This window comes from Conger conger, chromosome 14 (genome assembly GCF_963514075.1).
Source record: "Conger conger chromosome 14, fConCon1.1, whole genome shotgun sequence".
Lineage (NCBI taxonomy): Eukaryota > Metazoa > Chordata > Actinopteri > Anguilliformes > Congridae > Conger > Conger conger.
Genome location: NC_083773.1, coordinates 10,308,036 through 10,332,568, shown reverse-complemented (window position 1 = coordinate 10,332,568; position 24,533 = coordinate 10,308,036). Strand labels below are relative to the sequence as shown.

Below are 24,533 nucleotides of genomic sequence, written 5' to 3'. Positions count from 1 at the left end.
TTTCATGATGGGCGACATGGCTCAGGCAGTAAGAGCAGTCGTCTGGCAGTCGGAGGGTTGCCGGTTCGATCCCCCCCCAAATGCTCCTGATGAGCTGGTCGGTACCTTGCATGGCAGCCAATCGCCGTTGGTGTGTGAGTGTGTGTATGAATGGGTGAATGAGAAGCATCAATTGTTCAGCGCTTTGGATAAAGGCGCTATATAAATGCCAACCATGATAAACTTGAGTGTGAGTTGCAGGACCTGAAATAGAAATGCTTTTATTTGTACATGAAAATGAAGGTAATTGGCTAAAAGGCAATTGCACAACTGCGAGTTGTTAGTCTTCACAAATGTTTTGTCCAGGCATTTGCAATTCCACCCTGTTGCCATATTAGTTTTAACTTGTGTAATTGCTGGATTTCAGTCACAGCGTTGAAATGTGAGTATCTTCTTGCTAAATACAGAGCAATGGCCATCAACCTGGTCATTGTTCAGGTGAGCAGGGGTGTTGTGAGAGCACATAAGACATAAATGTACATTCTGCTCTTTTTCTTGTAAGTTTTTATTAATACCGCAACTCAAAGATAATATTTTCCATCTATGACATTTTTGCTGTTTTCCTCTCGTTTTCAGTTCCATGTGGGTTTGGCAGTGAACTCTGGTTTCAGGCAGCACTGTTTGTGAAAAGTCTGCTGGGCAAGTCAACAGCCACCACAGAATCAACCAGTTGCAGGGTCAGATGTACTCCTCAGACATAAGTACTTCCCTTGCAAAAAAAAGAAAAAAAAAAACATAAATCTTCTCGGACTGTTTTTGATAGACTGAATTTTACATTCTAAGGATGTTTTGCAATAATGATAAGCCAATGTTCCCTGAGGTAACCTCAGTCTGTTAGCAGTGTCCAGCCCTGCTCCCATGCATCACTGTTTAATAGGCTGTTCTGTGCATTGCCCTTTTGATGAACGGGTTACAGGCAGCTGAATGACCTGCTCTTTTTGAGAGGTTCTTAAGACTGCTTCTGAAGATGCTGCAGGTCTGCTGTGTCGCTGTATAAGAGTCATTTCTATCCTTCTCTCTGTGGGATGGCGGTTTCTCAGGCAGCTGTTACAGATTCAGGAGGGGATTGGACATGTTGCTGCTCTGTGTCTGAGATGGAAAGGCAAAATGCTTTGGATTACCTAATAGCAAAATCATTTGCATTAACAACCTGTTGCTGTGGGGCGGCACGGATGGTGCAGTGGGTAGCACTGCCGCCTCACAGCAAGGAGGTCCTGGGTTCGAATCCCCGTCGGCCGGGGCCTCTCTGTGCGGAGTTTGCATGTTCTCCCCGTGTCTGCGTGGGTTTCCTCCGGGTACTCCGGTTTCCTCCCACAGTCCAAAGACATGCACGTTAGGCTGATTGGAGAGTCTAAATTGCCCGTAGGTATGAGTGTGTGAGTGAATGGTGTGTGTGCCCTGCGATAGACTGGCGACCTGTCCAGGGTGTATTCCTGCCTTTCGCCCAATGTATGCTGGGATAGGCTCCAGCCCCCCTGCGACCCTGATCAGGATAAGCGGGTTCAGATAATGGATGGATGGATGGAACCTGTTGCTGTTGTCTACCTAATAAAGTGGTTGATTATACACACAGTATATATTAATTTGCATCATATAAAATAGTGTGTAGCAGCTAAGAAAATACACCATCCTAAGACATGCACAAGCCTAGCAATAATCTATAAGAGAAATATTACCTGCCCACATTCTTCAGTATTCTTAGACCCTCATTTGCAAAATGTTTGCAGGTTCCCCATGCTTTGCCCCCACAAATTCAACTTATAGTGAATAATACACAGTGCACAATAATTTTGAGTATATTTACAAAAATGCACAGTGCCAGTCCAGTGAGAATTTCCCAGAGGGACACATTGTCAGTATAAAAGCGCTTAACAAAACTGGAATAGTTAATGCCCACATTTCAAACATACAGGCGAACAAGCTGTGGAAATAACCATTACCATAAATATTCTATAGTACTTCATATTATTTAATAGCAAATAAATACTTTCTTCTAGTGTTGCTAAAAAAACAGGGAGGTGTATCCGGTATGCTTGTGGTAGTAAGTGAGAGGACATTGTGAGTCAGTGAAGGAAATGAGAGATAGCAGCGGAACGGCGTTTGGAAAATAGCTATGGGAAATACCATATCCATTACTGGCATTTCTGAATGATGATTGTAAAGGAAGCCAAGCGCTAATTCCAAGGGAATGCCTGAGGAGACAGTGCTGCTCCAAGTTTGTCCATGTTTAGAGTGTGTCTGTGTACAGTATGTCCCTGGGCCAGTCCCGGTATGCCTACATGAATTGTTAGACTAGACTGTGTATTTACTGTGGGGTTGTTCTGCTTCAAGAAAATGAAACACGCATGCAAGTTAAGCTCTATTAATAGTGAAAGGGGGCACAGGTGGATATTAACGCATGATTTAAGGGTGCGAGATGTGGGGGTGGCTGTGGATTAAAGATATGGCTTGTGAATTGTATAGAATCTATAATACCCTGGTGCTATTGCTGTACTACTAAGGCGCATGAACAAAGGAAAGGACTGGATATGCAAGTGTTTCGCGGTTTTTCAATATTTTTCTAGAGTTGGGGCTAAAATGTATATCTATCTTTTTTTTGAATAATCAAATGTTTATTTAGTTTATGTAGAAGAAGTTCAAAACAAAACACCCCAACTTTCACCCCTGTGAATATATGGAGGTTTTTGGTGGTTTTAGCTTTATGTTTCTGAGGGGGTGATATTTGGTGTGTGATTGAGAGTTACTCATGTCTATTGATGATATGATATGGAGATAAGATGGACATTGGGGAGTGAACATTGGGGAGTGAGATATCGCTGCATATTTTAACTGTTGAAATGAACCTGCTGGGTACGTCTGGGTATGGTATCCTACAAAACTAGTGTCTAAACAAAACATTGTGTCTGTGGCCTTACAAAAATTACTTCAGAGTGTGAATATATCCATCCCACAATGCAGAGTGCCAAACCAACCATTCCCTGCTGCCAGATATCCCGCCACCACACTCTCTCTCTTTCGCTCTCACTCACTCTCTCTCAAATAGGACCCCATCACTGTGCTTCATTCTAGTTACTTAATGGACTATGAACGATACATTAACTTTCCTGGAAGCAATATTATTTTTGTGGGGGGGTTTTTTGGTTTACTTTTGAGAGTATGTCTCAAGTGACAATAGAGCTGGTGTGCATTTGTGCAGAAGTAAAGTATGAATATAGTCCCAATGTGAATTATATGAACTTGGATTCTGGCAAGGATTCTCAGCAAAATATCAGAATGATGGTGTATAAGAAATACACTATTTGTTTAATATATATCACTCAATTTCTCCAAGTACTGCTTCAAATGATTTATTAACTTGCATGTTTTGCTGACTTGATTTGATGAAATTATTTATGTTAACTATTGTGTTATACATTTAGGTTAAGAGGTTAATTTCAGCACATTTATATTTATCATTTCTTATCAATATTTTAGTCATTGTATCATTATTTTATGTATTTTACTACTAACTATATAATTATATATTATATATCTGCACTAATATTTGGAGTTGGATTAAGGATACCAATTGCTTTGACTCATTTTAGTTGGGCAACATAATCAGTAATCATTTAAAAAGTAATGTTGCAGTGAAAGTTTTTTAGTTTTTATTTCTTGAGATTAAAGCCAGAGACTCATGTTCCCTGCAGGGGACCATGATCAATAGCTTGGTCTTAGGAGGATAAATAATTTGCAAATGCTCTCAAACCATTTCTAGAAAAGTTGAAATAAAAACACCTGCCATGCCCAAACAGTGATTATTTTAAGATTTATGGCCTGGTAGACAAGAAATTGGTAATCCAATAATAACATAAAGTATTCTTGTGAAATTAAATAAAACCCAGGCTTTGTGTCTCATTTAAAAAGCCTGACATGAAAGAGCTTCCAATCAGCAATGATGTAATGGTCAGCTTTCGTAATGTGCTTATTGTTGCTGATTCAGTGCATCAGTTATACATTTTAGTTATCAGATATGTTATTAAGCACTATCACTAGTTAAGTACATTCCCCATCTGCATCAATAAAAAATCATGCTCTCTGTAAATCATTATTAGTATTTACTGTGGTCTCGTTATCGTTCAATGACACAATTATTCAAGCCGCCAAATGCAGCAAGCCAGGCTCAGATGCATAGTCAGAAGGCATGTGCTTTGTCCTAAAGGGACAAGTCAAGCACATGCCTATTATATAAGCATAGGCGAATGTGTGAATGCTCCAAGAAAAACATGCTGATTCCTGCAGCATCTGTGGGATAGATTGGCTGTTGGGAACGACACACTGAGAGATATACGTATGTGGATTGGCAGCAGCAATAATGAGAGTAATGTCTTCATCTCCTTCACAGTGTTCAACTCTCTCAAGAGGAAATTAACCATGCTGCTACTGAGCCTTTTAATTATGATTATGATTATAATTATCAATATTATTATCAATATTATTATTATTATTATTATTATTATTATGATCATGTTTATGGTTATAAAACTGGACTATTGTTGCCCTGAATAATCGATCTCTCCTTCAACATCTGTTCCACTCCAGCTTTCTGAAATGAATTTTCCTCAGTTACATAACCAACTTGATAAATAAATCTTCATAGCAAAATGTAAATTTGAAATCCATGTCAACATGGAACAATATTCTTGTCTGAACTCCCAACAGATTCAGTCGATGCTTCTGGCGTTCTTGCCGCAATGAAAATCTATTTAATTTATTTAAAAAATTGCCAGTTTGTGCCAATTTATATTTTATACGGCTGAAACTAGGGTTGTAAGCACCCAGCAGTCCTCCATTTTACCCTTCTCATGGCTAACTGTTGAACCTTTGGAGCTGTGGACTTACTTAGTACCTTATTGGGAGACCTTCTGTGAAAACTTGCTGCTGGAAGAGATGTTGGTGGGACAGTAGGGGCCTAATCACCCATTATATATCAGAATCACCACAGGTTCCCAGTTGATCTAGATGGTTAAACAAAGGTTGGATTAAATATGGTCGCCTCTCGTTAAGATTAGTTAGTTTTGTGGTGCGAATGCTGCTTTTATTCATAAAACCCTTCAGACAAAAGAATCCTCATTAAGATCGTAGGGCGGATTTCAGAATATCCCTCCTCTTGATGTGTAAATGATAATGGCTTATGTTATGTGAAGTGAAGTGATCCAACGGCATACAGTGTGGCAAAACCTTGGGCCTCCTTGAGCTTACTGAGGATTACTTTGTTTGAAGGATTTTCACCTCTCAAGCAGACAAAACTTCAGTTCAGGATTCATGCTCTCCTTTTTAAATTTTTTGTTGTTATTATTATTATTATTATTATTATTAGTATTATTATATTAATTACATACATACACCATGCCCAGCTAACAGCCATACATATCTCTAGCCAGATACAATACCCTACCATGCCTCCTGTGCACTGTATACTCAAAAACAACAGCTACAACAAAGGTTAATTGTTTTTTTAAATGTAATCTCACGCTTCCTGAAAATATGCCACAAAAACAGGTCCGGGACACATTCCAACTGTAAACTGTAAACCACTGTAGACTGTAAACAACCTTTGCGTTTAAGAACTGAGTTCATCTGACTCTTGGAGCAAACCAATACATGATTTCTCTCATTAAAAAAGAAAAGATCAGAAAAGCTCTGTGAAAATTGCATTTGATGAGCCTTGGGAAAGGATCCCAGGTATGTTCTGGATTTCATGGTGTGTCTGATCCTCCTTAGGGAAACAGGGACACAGGTGCTGTATGTATGAATGTGCATACAGTGTGCATTGGATTGTGTGGGTACTATATGTATGAATGTGCATACAGTGTGCATTGGATTGTGTGGGTACTGTATGTATGAATGTGCATACAGTGTGCATTGGATTGTGTGGGTATGTTTTCCCTTCTCAACACATGCTCCTTCTCCATGCTTCTCCAGGTGGGCCTTCAGAGAACTGTGAGGCTCACAAAGCTTTAATACGTGTTAAAAAAAAACTGTGGGTAAAGTAATACTAAGTTTACCTTTATTAAAGCAGGTAGGTCAACTGAAAACTTTTGAGGTGGCAACTTTTGAAGTTTATATTTTGAACAATATTCATTGGCCAAATGTCATTGAAATTGTTATTTTAAGTCCAGGGCCAGGTATATATTTCAAGTGATCAGTTTTTTGATCAAATGATTTACATCTTTATCCTTTGCCAAATAAATTTGTATGAATCTGAAATTATATGTATGTTGTTTGGTATTGTACCAAGATCTACATAGAAGCCATATCCTGTATATTTATACATTTGGAATATGCCTTGGTATGAGGACAGACATGTTGTTCTATAGTTTTTAGGGATTGAATACTTATTGTTTGAAGCATATAAATAGCAGGAATATGAACAAATGAAAGACAAGATTTTCAAGTGGCTTTTGAATGTGCTATTATGCAAAAAAATGTAACCTTGGTTAAGCTTTTATTAAATTGTATTTTTATATATTTTGTTTGGGTATGGAGTTTTTCACTTCAGTAGTTTTCTCTTTCTCTGCTGCAATAATCTCAAAATAAAGAAGACACAAGTATGTGGGTGTGTGTTGGAGTGTGTGGGTTACACTGTCACTGTTTTGTTACTGTAGTAACAGGGGTGTGTTTACTTCTACCAATAACCTGTCAGTTATCTCTCAGTGGCCTGGAGATTTGCATTAGTAGTTCAAATAAATTAGGAATAATCCACAATGGGGTGTGCAATAAAGGATTTTAACACATGATTTTTTTTGTTGTTGCTGGAACGAACCTCTTGAAGCCTATTTGCAGTTTTAACGCATACTTTCCAGCCAATCAGAATTCAGTATTCTACCAGACCATGGGATAAAATTATACTGGGTAGAAATACTCAATAATGAATGAGCCATTGTTGCACTGAAGACCATGCGTACAAATAACATTAAATGAGGGTCTCTATAAATGGTAAATGGTAAAAGGCAAGTAAATATAGCGCCTTTATCCAAAGCGCTGTACAATTGATGCTTCTCCATTCACCCATTCATATACACCCTCACACACCGCCGGTGATTGGCTGCCATGCAAGGCCCCGACCAGCTCGTCAGGAGCATTTGGGAGTTAGGTGTCTTGCTCAGGGACACTTCGACACAGCCCGGGCGGGGGATCGAACCGGCAACCCTCCGACTGCCAGACGACTGCTCTTACTGCCTGAGCCATGTCGCCCCACTATACTGTACTAATGTTATACCTTTATTATTATGCATGCATTTACTTGGTAAATCCATCTTTTTCAATAATATATAAATACATATACATATAAACAAAATACAAAGACACCAAATGTTTATTAAAGAAAATGGGGGTCTTAAGAATGTCATTACACAACCAAACTCTATTACTATTACTACTGTCATACTTACCATGCGACTTACAAATTATATGCAACCTACTATAAGGCTGAACCAGTGTTTCTCAACTGTGGGTCAGGACCCAAAATGGGCATGTATAAAGCCTGGAAATACTTCACTAGGCGATGCCAATATGCATATTTCATAGGTCCCTGAAAGGTAATTTGGCTCCCAGTATTGAAAACTTCGGACCAAATGAAAAACAGAGAGTCAGGAAGAATTAGGCTTTTGAGGGGGAAAAAATGTGCAATCACACATTCATGTTAGGTGGTTGGATGACCAAAATTATACTTCAGGTGACATTAAGAATAGCATTATGATTGTTATTTTTATTGCTGTTCCTTGGCGGATTGACAAAATTGGCTTCATAACTGTTTGAAATGGTTTGAAAACCAAGTTTTGCAAACTGTTCAGTCAGTACTGAAATTAAAGGAAACCCAAAGGTCCACATTTAATGTAATTAAACACTGCAATTTTAATGCTTTTAGGAACACATTTTCGACATATCAGTATACTCTCCTGATAACCGTCAAAAACGTAATTGGGTGAATGGAATCTGACAGTTAAATCATTAAAATGTATTTGTGTTGAACACACCTATTTTCCATCCTTTGTGAAGTTGCTTTTATCTTTTTCTGGCTGACCTGTTGTATGTTGGCTGTAAATGAACAGAAAGGGAGGTTGCTGCCAAGAACCAGTAAACCTATGCCTTCCCAGTATTGCCTTACCTAAAACAATAATCATTGTGCAATATTCTAAAATAAGTATAAGTATATGCATGTGCATGCTCATTTCTGCCAATCAAAACAAATGATGCATAATTCAGCACATGAATAATTGTGAAATATGTTTTGCATTAAGCTTTCACGGAACAGTAACAAGGCTGAGGCCCGTAGAGTGGAAACACTAAAAACAGCATAATGCTTTCTCAACAGCATACACCTATGTAATAATGCAAGTTAAATAGCAAAATATATCAAAGCAGTTTTTTATATTTTGTTATTTATATTATACATGTAATTGTGCGTGTGTGTGTGTACAATGAAAAACATAAACATGAAAAAAGTGTATTTATATAAATATAGATTTATATATATTATAAATATATTTATTTGACAATGTATTCCATGGCAATGATACTGGGCATATAAAATAGCATTTATGAAACCTATATTTTTAAATATATGCAATATAGGTTGACATAAATAAAACATATATATCTTACACCTCAAATTCACAATTGAACTGTTGAATTGCTATGAATTGTTAATCATGATAATTACTCACAAGGTTCTCAAATGAGAAAGATAACAGTGGGTGTTAAAATTTTTAATGGTTTGAAATAGAATTTTAGGTCCCAAACTGTAAGACTTTGATCAGATGAATGATGTATCTGTGAGGGAGTATGCGAGTGTGTGTGTGCCTGTATGCTTGTGTTGTGAGGTAAAAGCTGATTAAACTTGAAATTAATCTTAGTTAAAGGATGAGGGATCAGATAAAATATAAATGGTAAGGTTAAATATAGGGAGCTGATAACTCTCAGAATAAATCAGAATAAAATCAGGTAAATTTCAGTGTGTAATATGTTAGGGTTACCAGCATTCAGTGACACATACAGAATAACTGTAAAGGGCCGTTCCATGCAAAATCCAGGAGGTTGGATCACAGCACTATAGGATTTTTGTCTTCTTCTGTGCATTGGTAGACAACAACAATATATAAAATTTCAGAGAATTTTAGCTTTATACTCCATTTTGTTTAGCTGATAGAGCCATTTATATTTGGCTGGGTGTCGTGATGAAATAAGATAGATGGAAGTGTTGTACAAACAAAACCCACTGAGCACCAAAGCTAAATCTTTCTAAATGTGGTCTAAATGTGCCAAAAATGTATATTCCCTGGTCTCACCCTGGAGCCCAAAACATCAGATCTATAATACAGCTATAGAATACATTTGAATATAATTGCTGATATGCACATTTGTACATGATTTTAAAAAATAAGAGTAAATATATATAATGTACTGTCTGTAGACAATCGAAAATGGTAAGTGACAAAACATTGTTCTTGGCAATATTAATTATTGACTTAACAAAGAAAAATCAATCCTCTTCAGATAGCTTAAAGCTTTTGTTCCCCTTGTATTCACGTTAGTCCTTAAATCCCTCAATTGATTGTCATTTGTAATCTGTGGTAGACACACAGGTACTCCAGAGAAAGAAAACATTGACATATTTATGACATGAAAGACAAGGTTTTGAAGGCAACTATTATGGCAACTATTACTCACCAAACATGAGAGAAATAGGCAATGATTCCCAATACCCCCCCCCCCCCGTCTTTGGCTCTCAACACAGCCAGACGATGCTACAGCAATGAAAAATCCCTCACATCTGCTCTGCAGCTGTCCGCGTGAGTCTCATCTTCATCTGGCCAACAAATTCCCGTCCACTGGTGTGTGCCGATGCAATGAAAAATGGGATTAAGGTGTCAGAGCAGCAGATAGGTTGCTATGAGCCAAGTAGGGTTCTTCAGAGTGGTAGAAGCTACAAGCAGCGAGGTTTGTCCCTGGCCTCAACCTCAAATTTCAATATATCAAAGCATGGAGGAGGTTTTGTTACATGTTTATGGGGATCATATATCAGATTTGTCCCCTACGTTCCACAGAATATGCTGCTTTGGAAAACAAATATCAGCCCATCCAAATTTTCCTTCCTGAAGAAGCCATCCCAGGGAAATGAGGTGAGATAAATGGCTGGCTATTGTAGAGGCAGTAGCAGAGAAGTGTTTCCTGGCGGTGGGGGGTGGGTGGGTGGTGTCTATACCCCCTTTTCGTTCTGTCCCATCTGGTCATGGAGAGCTCTGCCTGGTAGAATACATGTTATGAAAGAAAATATTGTGTTAGCAATCATGTACTAGAAAAAGGGAATGAGGTCATTATTGCCCATTGAGTTAACACCAACTGAGTTTATATGTCACAGATATGGTTCAGAAGTAAATGAGGCCTGGATTCTCAGTAGCATAACCAGCTATTTGTTTCCTCTGGCCTGTTCCAATACATTTTGTGCCAACAGCAAGACTGATAGTGAGGGAAAGAAGCCCATGCCTCACTCAGAATTTGATTGGCAATGACAAAGATCCACAATCCATCCCATCACAGCCAGCTCCTTAGTTTTACCTTGGTGAGGTTTAAGCTGCTTTCATGTGACAGGAATCAAGCGCTGCGTGTTCAACGCCAAGTATTGTGGTGACTACATTTGGGAAAAATCGAGCGGCACCAGTTGTTGATGTAATCTATCTGGGAAGCTGTTGATTTGACGAACTCTATAACAACCGGTGATGTTAGTAGGTTGTCTGTGGTTTAAAAAGGCTAAATTGTGAACTTGCTTTGTGAAATCAAAAATCATGGGTTTATCCTAAAATGTCAACAAACGAATCAGGGGTGAGTTTCCCGAAGCAATGGTAAAAATGTCTTGAAGTATCGAAACGTGAGATTCGTTCGTTTTACGAGTGTTTCCTGAAACATGTTGCTACTCAAGTAGTATGTTAATTGTTTTGGGACTGGTCATGAGGTTCCAAGTATTGATTGTGCCATGTTAAATCCCTTTCAGACTTCATACTGATGGAAGACATGTCAATTACGTATATATCCTGTGTCCCCTACCTGACGACAAATTTGCATTTTTCAGACAAGCGGTTTTTGGAAACTGTTCTTACAGTATGTTCTACTGCTTCTGCAAGTTCAATTGTTTTTTGTTGATTAAAATGACTATTCAAACTGCCTCAGTAAATTGGGTACAGCCTATTGTCTAATTCCAATTATATTGAAGAAAGTTCAATTTGTTAGCACAAATGTCTTAATGACATTTTGCTTCTGTATTGTAAACACACCTATATTGTAAACATTAAATTTTCAAGAGCTGTCTTGAAATTGTGCGTGCATTTTCAAAACATGTTGCTATCCGGAAACTCAGTTAGCCACGTACGTGAAACGGCGCTGGGCTCTATGTTGCGAGTAGCAAAAATACAGAATGGCAAACTATACTAAACTACATTTGCCTGCGTCATACAAAGCTGCAATGTGATTGGATACACTATTAAAGGTCAGCTTCTAACAAAGTCAAAGTTTAAACGATTTGAGCTTTATTTCGAGCCGTGTGCTACACCAGGCTTTGTGCTGCTGCTATGTCAGGCATCAACGCTCCCTCCATAGGAATTCAATGGTTTGAAGCCATGTCAAGTGTTTTGATACGGATTACATTAATTATATTACATTACATTATGTGAAAGCTGATCATGTGAAAGCTGCTTAATGGTTCATCAACAGTACCAAATCCTTTTCACATCAAAAGGCACCAACATATCAGCCACTTGTTGTCTCCAAACAGATTTACCCTCTTGATACCATTTCCAGTACATCAGAAACTGATGTACAGCCACTCACACTGCACTGGCAAAAACTGCCTTTGTCCTTCCCTTGTGTGGTGTTCATGTTTATCCAACAGTATTTAGCCCTTTTCCATTTTTCGTAGAGCACCTGTAAAATCTTATTGTTTATTATGTTAATCTGAGCATTATTCTGCCAAACATTTAAAAAGCTCATTTCTAAAAAATAATTAACTTTCCTGATCTGAATTTTAAAAAAGATTAATTTATAATTCCATCTATTATATAACTTGCTTATTCCTGGTCAGGGACACAGGGGGAGCCTATCCCAGCATGCCTTTAGTGAAAGGCAGGAATACACCCATCCATATCCAATCCATCACACAGCATACACACCCTCATAGTACCTAGGGGCAATTTAGACTCTCCGCTAACCTAACCTGCATGTCATGGGACTGTTGGGAGGAAATCTGAGTAGGAGTACCCAGAGGAAATCCATGCAGACACGGGGAGAACGTGCAAAGACACAGAAAGGCCCCTGCCGGAATTCAAACCCAGTACCTTCCTTCTACCCACTGCACCACTGTGTAAACCGGGTACTCCTCCATCTTTACGTATGGTATAGCTTGGCAAATAGTATGAGCCTGAGATCAATTAACAGCAATTCAATCTCGTAATTTGATATCCTCATAGGAACAGGCAATTCATTTTGTGATTTGTGTCTTATTTAAATCTCAAGAACCATATTTAATTCAAATGAAATAAATGACATTTAAAAAGATATTTTCACTGCAACGTGTCTTTGTCTTCCAAGACATTTGTATTACGTAAAATAAAAATAAAAAGTAGTAAATATATTTTCATTCGAGCCTCCGGGAGCGTTACCTTGCCATGCAGAAGCTGCTGCACTCCAGGTCAGTCTGGACTGCACAGGCACAGCGCTGAGACCCAGCCCCGGGCCCAGACGCCCGGCTCTCAGCAGAACGCCGGAAACGCTGAGACCCTCTGTAGCTGGACATGCCATAGGGGACTGTGCGTCTGAGGGACAGAGGACAGACAGACAGACATGCATCAGCACACAACACTCACCAGGGTACAGTCTAGGTCTAAGATATTTTTTATTTCTTTCTAATTTTTGGTTTGACTGTGTCTCCATCAGATTTTTCTCTGGTTAAAACATGAAAATGTTCATGTGGAGCTCCGTATGGGAGTGCTCCCTCTATAAAAGTTTATTTTACTGACTCCATCAAACATACTGTACTTCCTGTACCACCATATGTACGTGGCTTAAGTGAGTGATCTATAAATATACTTAACTTTCAAATTTGCAGCCCAAAATCTTTCAATGGCTTCTTTAAGATTAATTCGTAGGAAATGGGAACAAACAGGTCGTCAAAACCCACCTCAACACTTCACTATCAGCGCTAAATATTCATAGAAGCCCTGCATCAAAAGGAAAGTTGCTGAATTACATAATCCCTGCAAAATACATTGTAATAGTGCCATTAAAGCCAAGGTAATGGAGGGGTTGCTCCGAAAGTATATACTGTCCATGGATGCCAAGTCGAGGGAATTAAAGGGACAGTTCAGCTCAAGAATGAAGAATGAATGAAATTAAAGTATGTTTCCACTTCACCCAGAGTTACTTCACTGAGATATAACAAATTGACTTTTTAGATACAGTTCACCATGATATAATTTTGGCCCAGAATACTGGTGTGCTTCAGCAGATACTTCTGCTTGCACAGACACAGTTTGCAAGTTCCAGCAGTAGAAAAAATAGTTCTCAATTAAAATAGGTATTTCTGAGCTCTGCTAATGTTCTGTGGCGTTATATTTGGCAAGGGACGTTGCTGTCAAGTTTTTTGATTGTGCATTTCTGGCACATTAATTACCAGAAAACAAGTTTCCACAGAGCTCCGTTATCTAAAATGAAACAGCATCGAAAAAAGTTGTACATCGCGTTCTGGGTAAGTGGAAACATAAATTAACATTGTTTTTGGTTAAACTTCCCTTTCAAGGCAGAGAGAAACTGAACGGGTAAAGCTTGGAAGTGAGAAAATCAGTTGGAGATTAAGGCTATTCAGGCTCCTAGCAATGTGATGCCAGCATTCACTTAGTTCCCCTTTTTTGTTGGGCCAAGGTGGATTAATGTTACTCTCTGTTTAAACAGGTTGTCATATTGCTTAAGTGGCTTGGCAAGTAATAAAACTACTCCTTTATGGTGTTTGGTTTAAACTGGTTTACTGATCACCTCAATACACTTCCTTGCAAGAAGCATTATGGCAAAGCTTTGGCCAGAGATTTTATCCCCCTTTTTTCTCATCATTTAAACCATGTCAAACTAGATTATGGTAAGTGAAAAACGAAAATACACACAAGACATCCTGTCTCTAATTCAACTGATGAAGCAGGAGTACTTAAACAGAGACGGGAATACATGAAACACATTAACCCTCTAATTCAACTGACCAAGCACAAATACAGAGGCATGAAGTGTACACAAACAGCGGTATCTGACAAGGAACCCCGGGCTTATCGGTGAGTTCACAAAGCTCTCCACTGTTCCCAATTTCTAACCAAGCATTATAGCCTAGTACTAACCGTGCCAAAACAAGGCTAGTTATCTCTTAATAGCATCATTCACAGAATCCACAGAATGTGCAGGTTTAGACTAGACAGCTTAAGAACAGAGTTCACAAAAGATCTTTAAAGCATGAATACACGGTGCAATCATGCGTTTCTCTTGTGGCTACACTCTGCAAAATAACTTGAACATAGTAACTTGAATAATAAAAATAATAAACAGAGAATAATGCATTATTCACTCACACTTGCATGATTCTTATTAACACCAGAGCAGTCAGATCAATGAGAACGTAACTAAATTGTAAAGTTACGCTTCCTGTGATCCGGCTACTACCAGAACTACAATGAAAATGGCCGCTTAAAATGCTTAAACTCATTGGCTAAAGACATTACACGTCAAAATAAAGGCTAAACAGAATAAGAGTTCCTATTCCCAGAGCCTTTTGAACAATGAACATACACAAACTAAATTCATTATCAGGAATGATTTGTTATAGGTCATAATAGGGGAATTATAAGGCATAATCTAAGCAAAAAATCGGAGCATATCTAAAAACTTTTACCACATATTTGTCACATTTCACGCTTTTTCTTTTGCCCCTTGCATTGCATAGCATCATATTCGACCCTTTCATTTAACTCAAAATAAATATGTAGCTGGAGGGAGAAAATTATCAGAAGGTATGCATGCAACACAGAAAACAGTTTGTGTCCAGACAGTTATTTTGAGTGATTTGCCAGTACCCAACAGAAGATTTAACAAAAAATCTTCTTCACTTCAGGCAAATTTCCCATGTAGATTATTTCCTATGACCTGATCCATACAAACCATTTCCCACACTGAAAAATCAGTCCATTTTTTTTCTTTCTGGGGGAAGAGGGGTGGGGCAGAGGGATATAAACCACTCACCGTGATTGTTTTTTTTTCATTACAATATGACTGCAGGGCATGGCTGCTTGAGTTAAACCATATCATCTGGGAAGCATATACCAGGGCTGATGGCATTTCGCTCCATTCCAAAGAACAAGGAGCGACTTTATCTAACTCCAAGAATGAGGAAGGAATGATTTTTGCCGAATTCAAAAAGGAGAGAAAGTTGGCCGCAATAGGTACTTCAGTGTTGAGTTGAGCCTCAATACTGAGGTAGTATTTTCAAATGACAGGCCAGTGACCCTAGGTACTTGTCTTCTTGGCCCCAGGACCAGCTGTCCCAGAGTCGTGTGCGCTGAGACTGGAATAGTGGGTCAAATATACATATCCATAAACAAGGAAGAGAATGTCCTGGCAAATAAAGAAAGTGAGAGAAGGAATGCTTTGATGTTCACACCAGTCTGTTGGAAAACCTCTTTCGAGGGAATGGAAGAATTGTATCTTTAGTAAATCAAGCAGCGTGGTATAAAACTGCCAAAAGAACATGAGACATGCGGTGGAAAAAAATCGACAACATTATTGCCTATGAAAGCTGCCTTTTATGGGCAGGGACTCTTTGGAAGGGAGCACATCACCAATCGATGGCCTGCGACTGCTATCTTCAGTCTGCCCAGTTTGGGTCTGTCTTCAGTGCCCAAAAGCTCAATGATAAAAGCAGTCCTGCATATTTTATCTATTGTGACTCCTCTATCACCTCTACTTTGAGGACCAGTGACCTCATCTGACCTGCGTGGAGGCAGTCTGCAGAATTATTAGCCACTGGTACATCAGGAAGCACATCCATGGGCTGAGTGTGATGAACACCATATGGAAATAACTGGAAATTTGATGATCCATGTTAAATTTATCCTTGTTTCATCTGTCAGGGGTTACTATAAAAAGGATTTTAACAAGAAAACTTTGCTTTGATCTCTGTGTACTCCGCAAATCAAGTCTTAAAATCTTTATTGATTATATGCACTTTAGCTGGGGGATTCGGGGGTTTGAATGATCCCAGATATAGTTAATACTGCTCAAACTATATAAACTACACACAATACTAAATACTGTTAATGTCGCTTGGTGAATGGCAAACATCATTTTCGGGAGGCATTTGAAACACATGTGGTGCACATTATCACCATGTGTATTATTTAAGTAATCTAATTATTTTATTTCAAATGAAAGTGTTTGTATACCCTTGAATTGTAGAACTTGGGGTGCCAATAACTATGGAACCTTGATGTGGGTTGGTTACACTGCAAAATTAATAAGGTACATTTTTTCTCACATGTTCAGCATTTTGAGTTTATCTCAGTGATCATATTGTTTATTTTTTGCCAGGCATGCCAATCATTCTGGAGCCCAACATATGTCATGTTGAAACATATGGGAAACTATATACTTTCATTTCAACACTTTTTATGAATATTTCTGTCACTCCAAAGTCTTGGCATGAGAAAAAAAACAATATCACAATATGACAATATTTATATAATTATAAGTGGACCTGAATTGGAAAACAAATCTGTGCCAAGTATTAAACGATACCGCCTATATTCATGATCTCCAGCACTAGAGCATGCACACTGGGTACCTAAACGGGAACTAATTAATAGGAGAATGAACCATAAGGGGAAACTCACCTCAACTACCACCAATGTGTAGCACACACCTGGGTGATGCACAGCAGCCATTTTGCGCCAGAATGCTCACCACACATCAGCTGAGGTAGAGAGGGAGAGAACAGTTTTTGGCCAATTAAACTGGGGGATGATAAGGTGGCAGTGTCAGAAAGCCAGGCTGCAATTTAGCCAGGACACCGGTTAACCCACTATACTTTCTGAAGATTATCAATGACCACAGTGAGTCAGTACTTCAGCTGAACCTCATCTCATGCAATAGACGGCATCTCCTACAGCACAGTGTCCCTACTACTGCACTGGGCCATTGGGTTTATTGGACCAGAGGGAAGATTGCCACCTACTGCTCCACCAACACCACGTAGGCACCAATTTAGTCTTCCCAGTCTCCCATCCCAGTACTAACCAAGCCCACACTTGTTTAGCTTCAGCCATTCAACAGGAGCATGGTACATGGTGGTATGACTGTTGAAATGACAGGCTTGTTCAACACAGCTAAGATTCCTGATAAAAATGAATATATGCACTCACCGAGCATTTTATTAGGAACAATACTTATACTTATACTAATACACCTACTTATTAATGCGATTATCTAACCAGCAAATTGTGTGGCAGCAGTGCAATGCATACATTCATGTAGATACAGGTAAGGAGCTTCAGTTAATGTTCCATCAACCATCAACCATCACCAAAAAATTTGATCTAAGTGACTTGGAATGATTGTTGGTGGCAGACAGGGTGGTTTAAGTATCTCAGAAACTCCTGGGATTTTCATGCACACTAGTCTCTTGAGTTTACAAAGAATGGTGCAAAAAAAATAAAAATAAAAAATCCAGTGAGCAGCAGTTCTAAAGACAGAAATGTCTGAGGAGAAGGACGAGACTGGTCAAAGCTGACCGGAAGGTGACAGTAACGCAAATAACCTAAGTGGATAGGTTACAGCAGTAGAAGTCTAAAAAATAAGTCTAATAAATACCTATTAAAGTATAAAGTGCTTGGAGAGAGTATTTGGACAGTGGATCAATTTCTGTTCTTTTGGCTGCTAGATACTGAAAGCTTTCTGATACCTGCACTAAACAAGCAATTGAATACATCTGACTAAAACCTGAATAAACTGTTGGGAACTGTCCAATTACTTTTGGTCCCCTAAAATGGAGGGACTAATATATAAAAAGGGATGTAATTTCTGCATGGATTACCTGATACGGACATAATTAACCTCAAATTAAAGGTGACAGTCTGCATTTTAAACCTTCTTATTCATTGCTTTATTACTTCATAATGTCTTAGGCAGACCCTGCGACATTCTAACTGAAAGATAACATATCCAGGACACTGGACAAACGTAATGGGCTGAGAGCATTCACCCTAACATTTCTAATGCTCTGGAGATGTTCCAACAACCAAGGAACTGCTATCTGGTGAAACAGTGGTGCTGGACCTCAACGGAGCCGATACCCCAAAGGGTTTGCTATTATCCAGCTGTTGAAAGGTTATACGCAGTTACAGCACAATTTGACGGCCAGCCCTAAGAGACACTGGTATAGAACTCAAGCGGAAAACAGACGGTGCCTTCATCTCTGCACAGAGCTGCAGTGCTGCCTCGCACAAACACTTCACAAACGTGAATATACTGTGTGTTGTGTTCCACGGTCTCCACGTCTCTCTGTCATGTCGTTTCGTTTTCCCCTCTTAATGGCGGGGTAAATGTTCAGCTTTAATAGCCACTTTCTGTAGACCCTGTGACCTTCTGACAGTAAATCACAGACAAGCTGCAGGCCTCTGGGGCCACATGGGTCAGAATATCTTCAGCAGGGCCTGAGAGGGAAGGGAACATGTTCCTGATTTCAATACCGGAAACAGGAAACCTTCCGCTCCTGTTCTCTTTTTTTTTTGTTTTGCTGGGGAACACCTGGACACATATTATTTTAGGGAATGCATTTTTTATCCAGCATTCTTTGTTCAATCTCCCGTCTCGAATATCCAAGTGGCGCATTACGCACATGTCATGACCCAGTCCCCATCAAAAAAATTTTTAAGCATGAGGCACTAAAAGCATTGACCCATTACAGATGTCAGCAACTGTATACAAAAAAATGTCTTGCTCTTCTGTTTTAAGGTAAGAGGAGATTAAATTAGTCAAATGTTTCAGCACATTGCATTCATCATTGGAATGATCAGCTTAACATGACTGACTGTAAAATGTCATCACAGGCATATCATTTTTATAGGACACTACTAATAGTAGGCCATACAACTACATAACCCATGGCAGTAAATTAAAATGAGGAAAAACTGCTAGTTTCAGCTATCAGCACTATTGTAATAACAGATTTCTTTGAGTACATTTCTTTGGGGAAGAATCTGAGGAGTCATCTCCATAAAATGCATCCTTTCATTTTCTTTGCAACAAATCTCAATGCACCCTACAACTGTTGGACGCAAGTTGCTCAAATATAATTCTATGAGCAAGATTGGTAGTGTGGTTTATAGCTTGTTCTTTTCACTCGCAGCTTTGGAATCACTCGAGCTGCCAAGCCACTTATTCTCATTCATATATTTTAGTGTTCCTTATTTTTTCTTTTCAAACGTACAAAACATACAATTAAATGTTGTTGTGCACTTTAAAAAAGAACTAACAGAGACAGCTATTTCTAAACCACTTTGCCACCGCACTTGGATGCACTGCCGGTGTACTGCAGTATTCTGGTAATCACTGGTTCTGTATGGTTATTTTTTTGTTTATTTATTTTGTCACATCACTAATAACGAGTCACAATGTTTCTACTGTGCCGAGTGGTCATATATCCAGGCCAAAATGGGAGAAACACGATGCTGTACAATTTCAACAATGCAGTCTCTAGAGACAATGGAAATGTACTGTACAATGCATGTGCATAGATACGTTTTTATTTATGCCTGTTTAAGCACAGTGTTTTTATTAATAGGGAAAACAGGTATAAAATACTTTTCAAATTAGTATTTTCTAATATCTATTCTTTATCTCCATGCATCCAGAGTTTAAAGGGTGCAATATAATGAGTTATCTTCTTTAAATGCAGAAGTATGTTATATATTATTTATATTATGTAATATGATGTTTAAAGTTGGCCAACTTCCGTAAGGGTTGCTTAATTATGCTCCCTTCTAGCTTGCCCCATGAATAACTCAGATTAAAAACTCAAAACATTCAAACACAAACCATTAACAAAGTCATTTTAATGCAAAACTAATCATTTTCATTACAGTTCAAACCAATACAGCTATTGTTGCTAACCATTTTGCACTAGTCAACTAGTTACTTGAGGCCTGATTGCAGTGTGGGATGCTTGGAAAGAGGCAAATCCGATGCAATGCCAGCCGCAGAGAGTCTCTGCTGTAGCCTGACTAATCCATCATGTGGATGTAGATGAGCTTATCCGTCACTGGGACTGCAAGGGCACCACAGGTGAGACTCCCAGTGTGAAAGGTCACACTAGCCCATCTGGATGTATTCAAAAATCTGTCTCAAATGATCTCTTGTCTTCACGTGGATGTTATTCTTTACTTTTTGCGAAAATCATGCAAATTAAATTTAAAAAATTAAAATCTCATTTAGTTGGTGGTAAAGTCTCAGGAAGATACGGCCACACTGGACACATGCATTGATGAGAATTAAAAAAGAAAAGACAGAGAAAGTCCATAACTCTGACTGTGCCACTTGATCTGAACCGGTATTGGCCAACACAAGACAATATGGTGAGATAAACTAGACACAACATGACTCTGTTGTAACATCTGCCTAATCCAGCATGGAATAAAGGCAAAGACAACCTGTTCCCAGGAATACGACTATGCATTCTATAAGATAGCCAAAAGGCTATGTGCATTATGTAGTCAGAGACTTATAATGTATATCCCTATTTTAAACAAAGTTTTGGTTCATTGTCAGGAAAAAAAGGATGCAATCACAATCATCAGCTCCTACCCAGACCACACTCCTGAGGCACATTCACTGTGTCTTCCCTAACAGGGCGATTTAACGGATACTGATGGAGGTGGTTCAATGCTAGCACACGTATAAATCATTGTATACATTTTATAAAATGTCAAAATGCAAAAACCTGTGTAAGTCGCTCTGAATAAGAGTGTCTGCCAAATGCCTGCAATGTAATGTAAAGAGAGGCTGAAACTGACAATATATTAAATGTTTGAAGACAAGCACGTTGAATAGCGCTCTCTATCCGATTGTGTCCGCATTAAATCAGTCCATTATTTCATCAGATCTAATGTGCTTCCAATGCTATGGCACAGTTGAGGTAAGAACAAAATGGTTCCAGTGGTTATCCTACAAGCTCTGTGTCATGCCAATCGTAGAAATTCAAAACCAAAAGTACTCACTCTGGCGTGTTGATCCAGATTATGTCCAGATGACAGTAATACACACATTCCTTGTCTTTATAGGTGTAGCATGTACAGCGCTTGGACCTCCTCCGCGGTTTTGAGGACTCGCCCAGCCGGCAGTCAGAGTTCTTGCCGATGGGGGGTGCAGGTGAGCTGCCTGGCTGCGTGCTGGAACGTGTGGAGGAGAGTTTATCTGTTTGAGTCGCCTCAAGTCCACTCACTTGGCTTGCTTCTTTGCTGACAGCCGAAGAACCTAAGAAGTGACCGTTTAAATGTTGTTACATGCGTGCAAACAACAGCAGTAATAATAATAACAATAATAACAACAACAATAATAATAATAATAATAATAATAATAATAATAATAATAATAGTAATAACAAGAAAATATGAAGACGATGTTCACCACAATGAATAATGAGAGAGAGAAAATATTGGCAGTCAAAATGTCAAAATACAGAATGAAACAATAAAATCAAAATGTGTTGAAGCTTAACTTAAATAGATTATTCATTATAAGGTCTACCAATGAAAGGCCTTATAAAAAATAAGAGCTTTCCCCTCTAAAGAGAATTATTTAATTTCTTATATATATATATATATATATATATATATATATATATATATATATATACACTATTAACCTGGCATAAACCACTATATAGATTTAAGGCTTCAACTTAATATGAATATTATTTGGAAACATGAGCAATGCATGTGTATATACCATAAAAATTAAGAGCTAATAGAAAGTATTATAGTCTGGCCAACAGCAGCTTCAAATCGTTCTTTCAAAATATTTTAGTCTATACCTCACCTCCAGCCCTGAACTCTTTAAGCCAATTTATCTATGTAAGCCTATTTTATTATGGTATAGCCACGGTTTACTACATTTTCATTATGCGAATTATTTTTTTGCAGTTAATATGGGCGTGCTTTGCTGTTTGCCTGCACACGCTTCTGCATTGTAAAAAGATTTTGTTTTGGAGACAAATTCAAATAGGACACTTTGTACTAACATGTTTATATACCTACCTGTACATGCTCACCAACCAACACATTTTGCGTTTGATGACGAAGGCTCCGGGAAGTTTTAATAATTTAACTGTCGCTGGAATATATTAACAATTATTCAAGGGTAAATAAAGAATAATCATATCGATCGAATGTTAGACGATGGTGGTAATAGTTATTATTTTATAAAACGATATTACAAAGGAGGTGAAGATGTTTTCATAATCGGACGAGGGTTAGTGCAAGTCTTTACATGCAATTGATCAACGTAGTTTAATGCGTGTATTAATCTTTTTAGTGATCAATCGCATCAACTATTTTGAGAATGTGCTGAGCTTGCTTGTTTTACGTTAAACACCCGACAGTGTTGCTGTCTGCGTTTTCGGATGTTTTTGGTAATTGATATTCATCCGAGATATCGAAGTTGTTAATACCGACAGGTGACCCGTCAAGCTAGTTTGAAGATTAGGCAACTCCTAAAATGTAAAAAAAAGAAAAAAGAAAAATACTTTTAGTTGCTTACTTCCCACGGTTACATCAGGATATGAACCACAGCAACCTCAACCTCGATCTGTTGGCATCGGAGAGTTAATCAAACTAGCCTTTATGCAGTGCGTTACCGATATTGTGATACGATTCCTGCGCCGATATCTTCTTCACAAACTAAAATGAGTGTTAGTTTAAAGCACCTTAATAATATTCCACAGAAATACCATAGAATACCGTCAGATGTATCACTTAGGTAGTATAAGCGGTGTCAAATAATGTATGTTACCCTTTCTGGTCAGTAGATTCAGCAGCTATAACTTTCATCACTTCAATGTCTAGGCTACTGCTTTGGCGCTTTTTACTGTTTAAACTACGTCCACTCATACTAAAATATAAATTAATAAATTAATTAAGCAACATTAATTAGGCAGCAGTTACTTACCTTTTGCAAATGTAACCATTAGTCCAAATAATAGTAAAACCCCCAGATCCATGAAGGATACATTAGCCATGCCACAATAATTCCAAAACGGTAAATAGTTGGAAGATTGAAAAATGAATAAACAGCTGTATTATTAGGCTATGTATCCAGGAAAAATTGAAAAACGGACAAAAAATGAAAATTACTTTACAAAATGTAGAGTTACAGTATTTGTTGAATGTTTTTAAGTTCCAGGTGAAACGTACATTTTCATTTCTTAATTTATTTCCGAATGAATGGCACAGGTGTCCAGCATAATTGTGGGTTCTGTTTCTGCTCTCGTCCGTTTATGACGAATCGGAGGTGACTGAGACCAGACATTCCTTTCTCGTATGGAAGCCGCTAAGGGCAAGGCGCTTTATATGTAGTGAAGTTAGCAAAAGCACCACCCGCTGGACTGAACCAGTACCGTACATAGGCATGCGCGTTGGCGCGAAACCCAGCGGCGTCCCTTTAATTTTCTACTTGGATGTGGATGTGGCTTTTGTTAGGCAATCTGAAGTATGGCGTGTAGGCTAATACTGTATATGCATTTTCTCAGATTGAACAATCACCCAGATCTAGGTGAATATTGTTATTTCACAAACTATAGTTGATATATTATGTAAGAAAATCACACTCCATTCCATACAACAAAATTGTACTAAATTGGTGTTATGAATTAGATTCATACCTACCAAATCATACTTGTTTTTGCCATTGATTATTTTTGCTTGATTGCATGTGTAATGATTTTGCATGCACTTTTATTGTAGCCTAGTTGTGTAGGACTATATCATTGGATATACAGTATATGTGCTTGCATTTTTGTCACTTTTATCTTTTAATAGTATATAGCCATTATAACAATGAGTCGTAAAATTAAGAAATAGAAATGTATGTGGAAATGTATTTGTTTTGGGGGATTCAGGAACAGTAAAAACAATGGAAATTGGAAGGATATGGTAAGAATGATGATTCTTGGAAGTGTATACTGCTATACTGCCTGCAATATTGTCAGAAAAAAATGAGCAATGAGTTTTCAAGTACACCTAACCTTGCTTCAAGCAAACAAATGCCAAAAAAGTACTTGTTCGCAATATAACCTCAAGTAAAACTATGCATGAGTGCCTGTTGAGGCCCAACCATTTGAGGGCTGGAACAAAAAAAATCTGAATTAATCCAAGCAGTCTGTA

At 38.3% G+C, this 24,533-nt stretch overlaps 1 protein-coding gene across 2 annotated transcripts; it reads right to left on the bottom strand.

Annotated features, from left to right (window-relative positions):
* Positions 1-10,245: 10,245 nt before the first annotated feature.
* Positions 10,246-23,676, bottom strand: LOC133110463 (endothelin-3). Of its 2 annotated transcripts, none has more exons than XM_061220600.1 (4): positions 23,320-23,676; positions 21,372-21,627; positions 12,732-12,884; positions 10,246-10,326 (listed from the first exon to the last, which is right to left on the bottom strand). In XM_061220600.1, the coding sequence occupies exons 1-4, from the start codon at positions 23,387-23,389 to the stop codon at positions 10,311-10,313; spliced, it is 495 nt and encodes a 164-aa protein (XP_061076584.1). In that variant the 5' UTR covers positions 23,390-23,676; the 3' UTR covers positions 10,246-10,310. The 2 variants fall into 2 exon arrangements, with proteins under 2 accessions (XP_061076584.1, XP_061076583.1); XM_061220599.1 differs by having other exon boundaries at positions 10,246-10,322.
* Between the last annotated feature and the right edge of the window lie 857 nt (positions 23,677-24,533).

Excerpts from the sequence above, each read along its gene's own strand:
- LOC133110463 (XM_061220599.1), bottom strand. The coding sequence starts at position 23,389 with ATGGCTAATGTATCCTTCATGGATCTGGGGGTTTTACTATTATTTGGA. Across the intron at positions 21,628-23,319 it reads AATGGTTACATTTGCAAAAG|GTTCTTCGGCTGTCAGCAAA; the intron begins GTAAGTAACTGC and ends GTCACTTCTTAG. Across the intron at positions 12,885-21,371 it reads ATCTGGATCAACACGCCAGA|ACGCACAGTCCCCTATGGCA; the intron begins GTGAGTACTTTT and ends TCTGTCCCTCAG.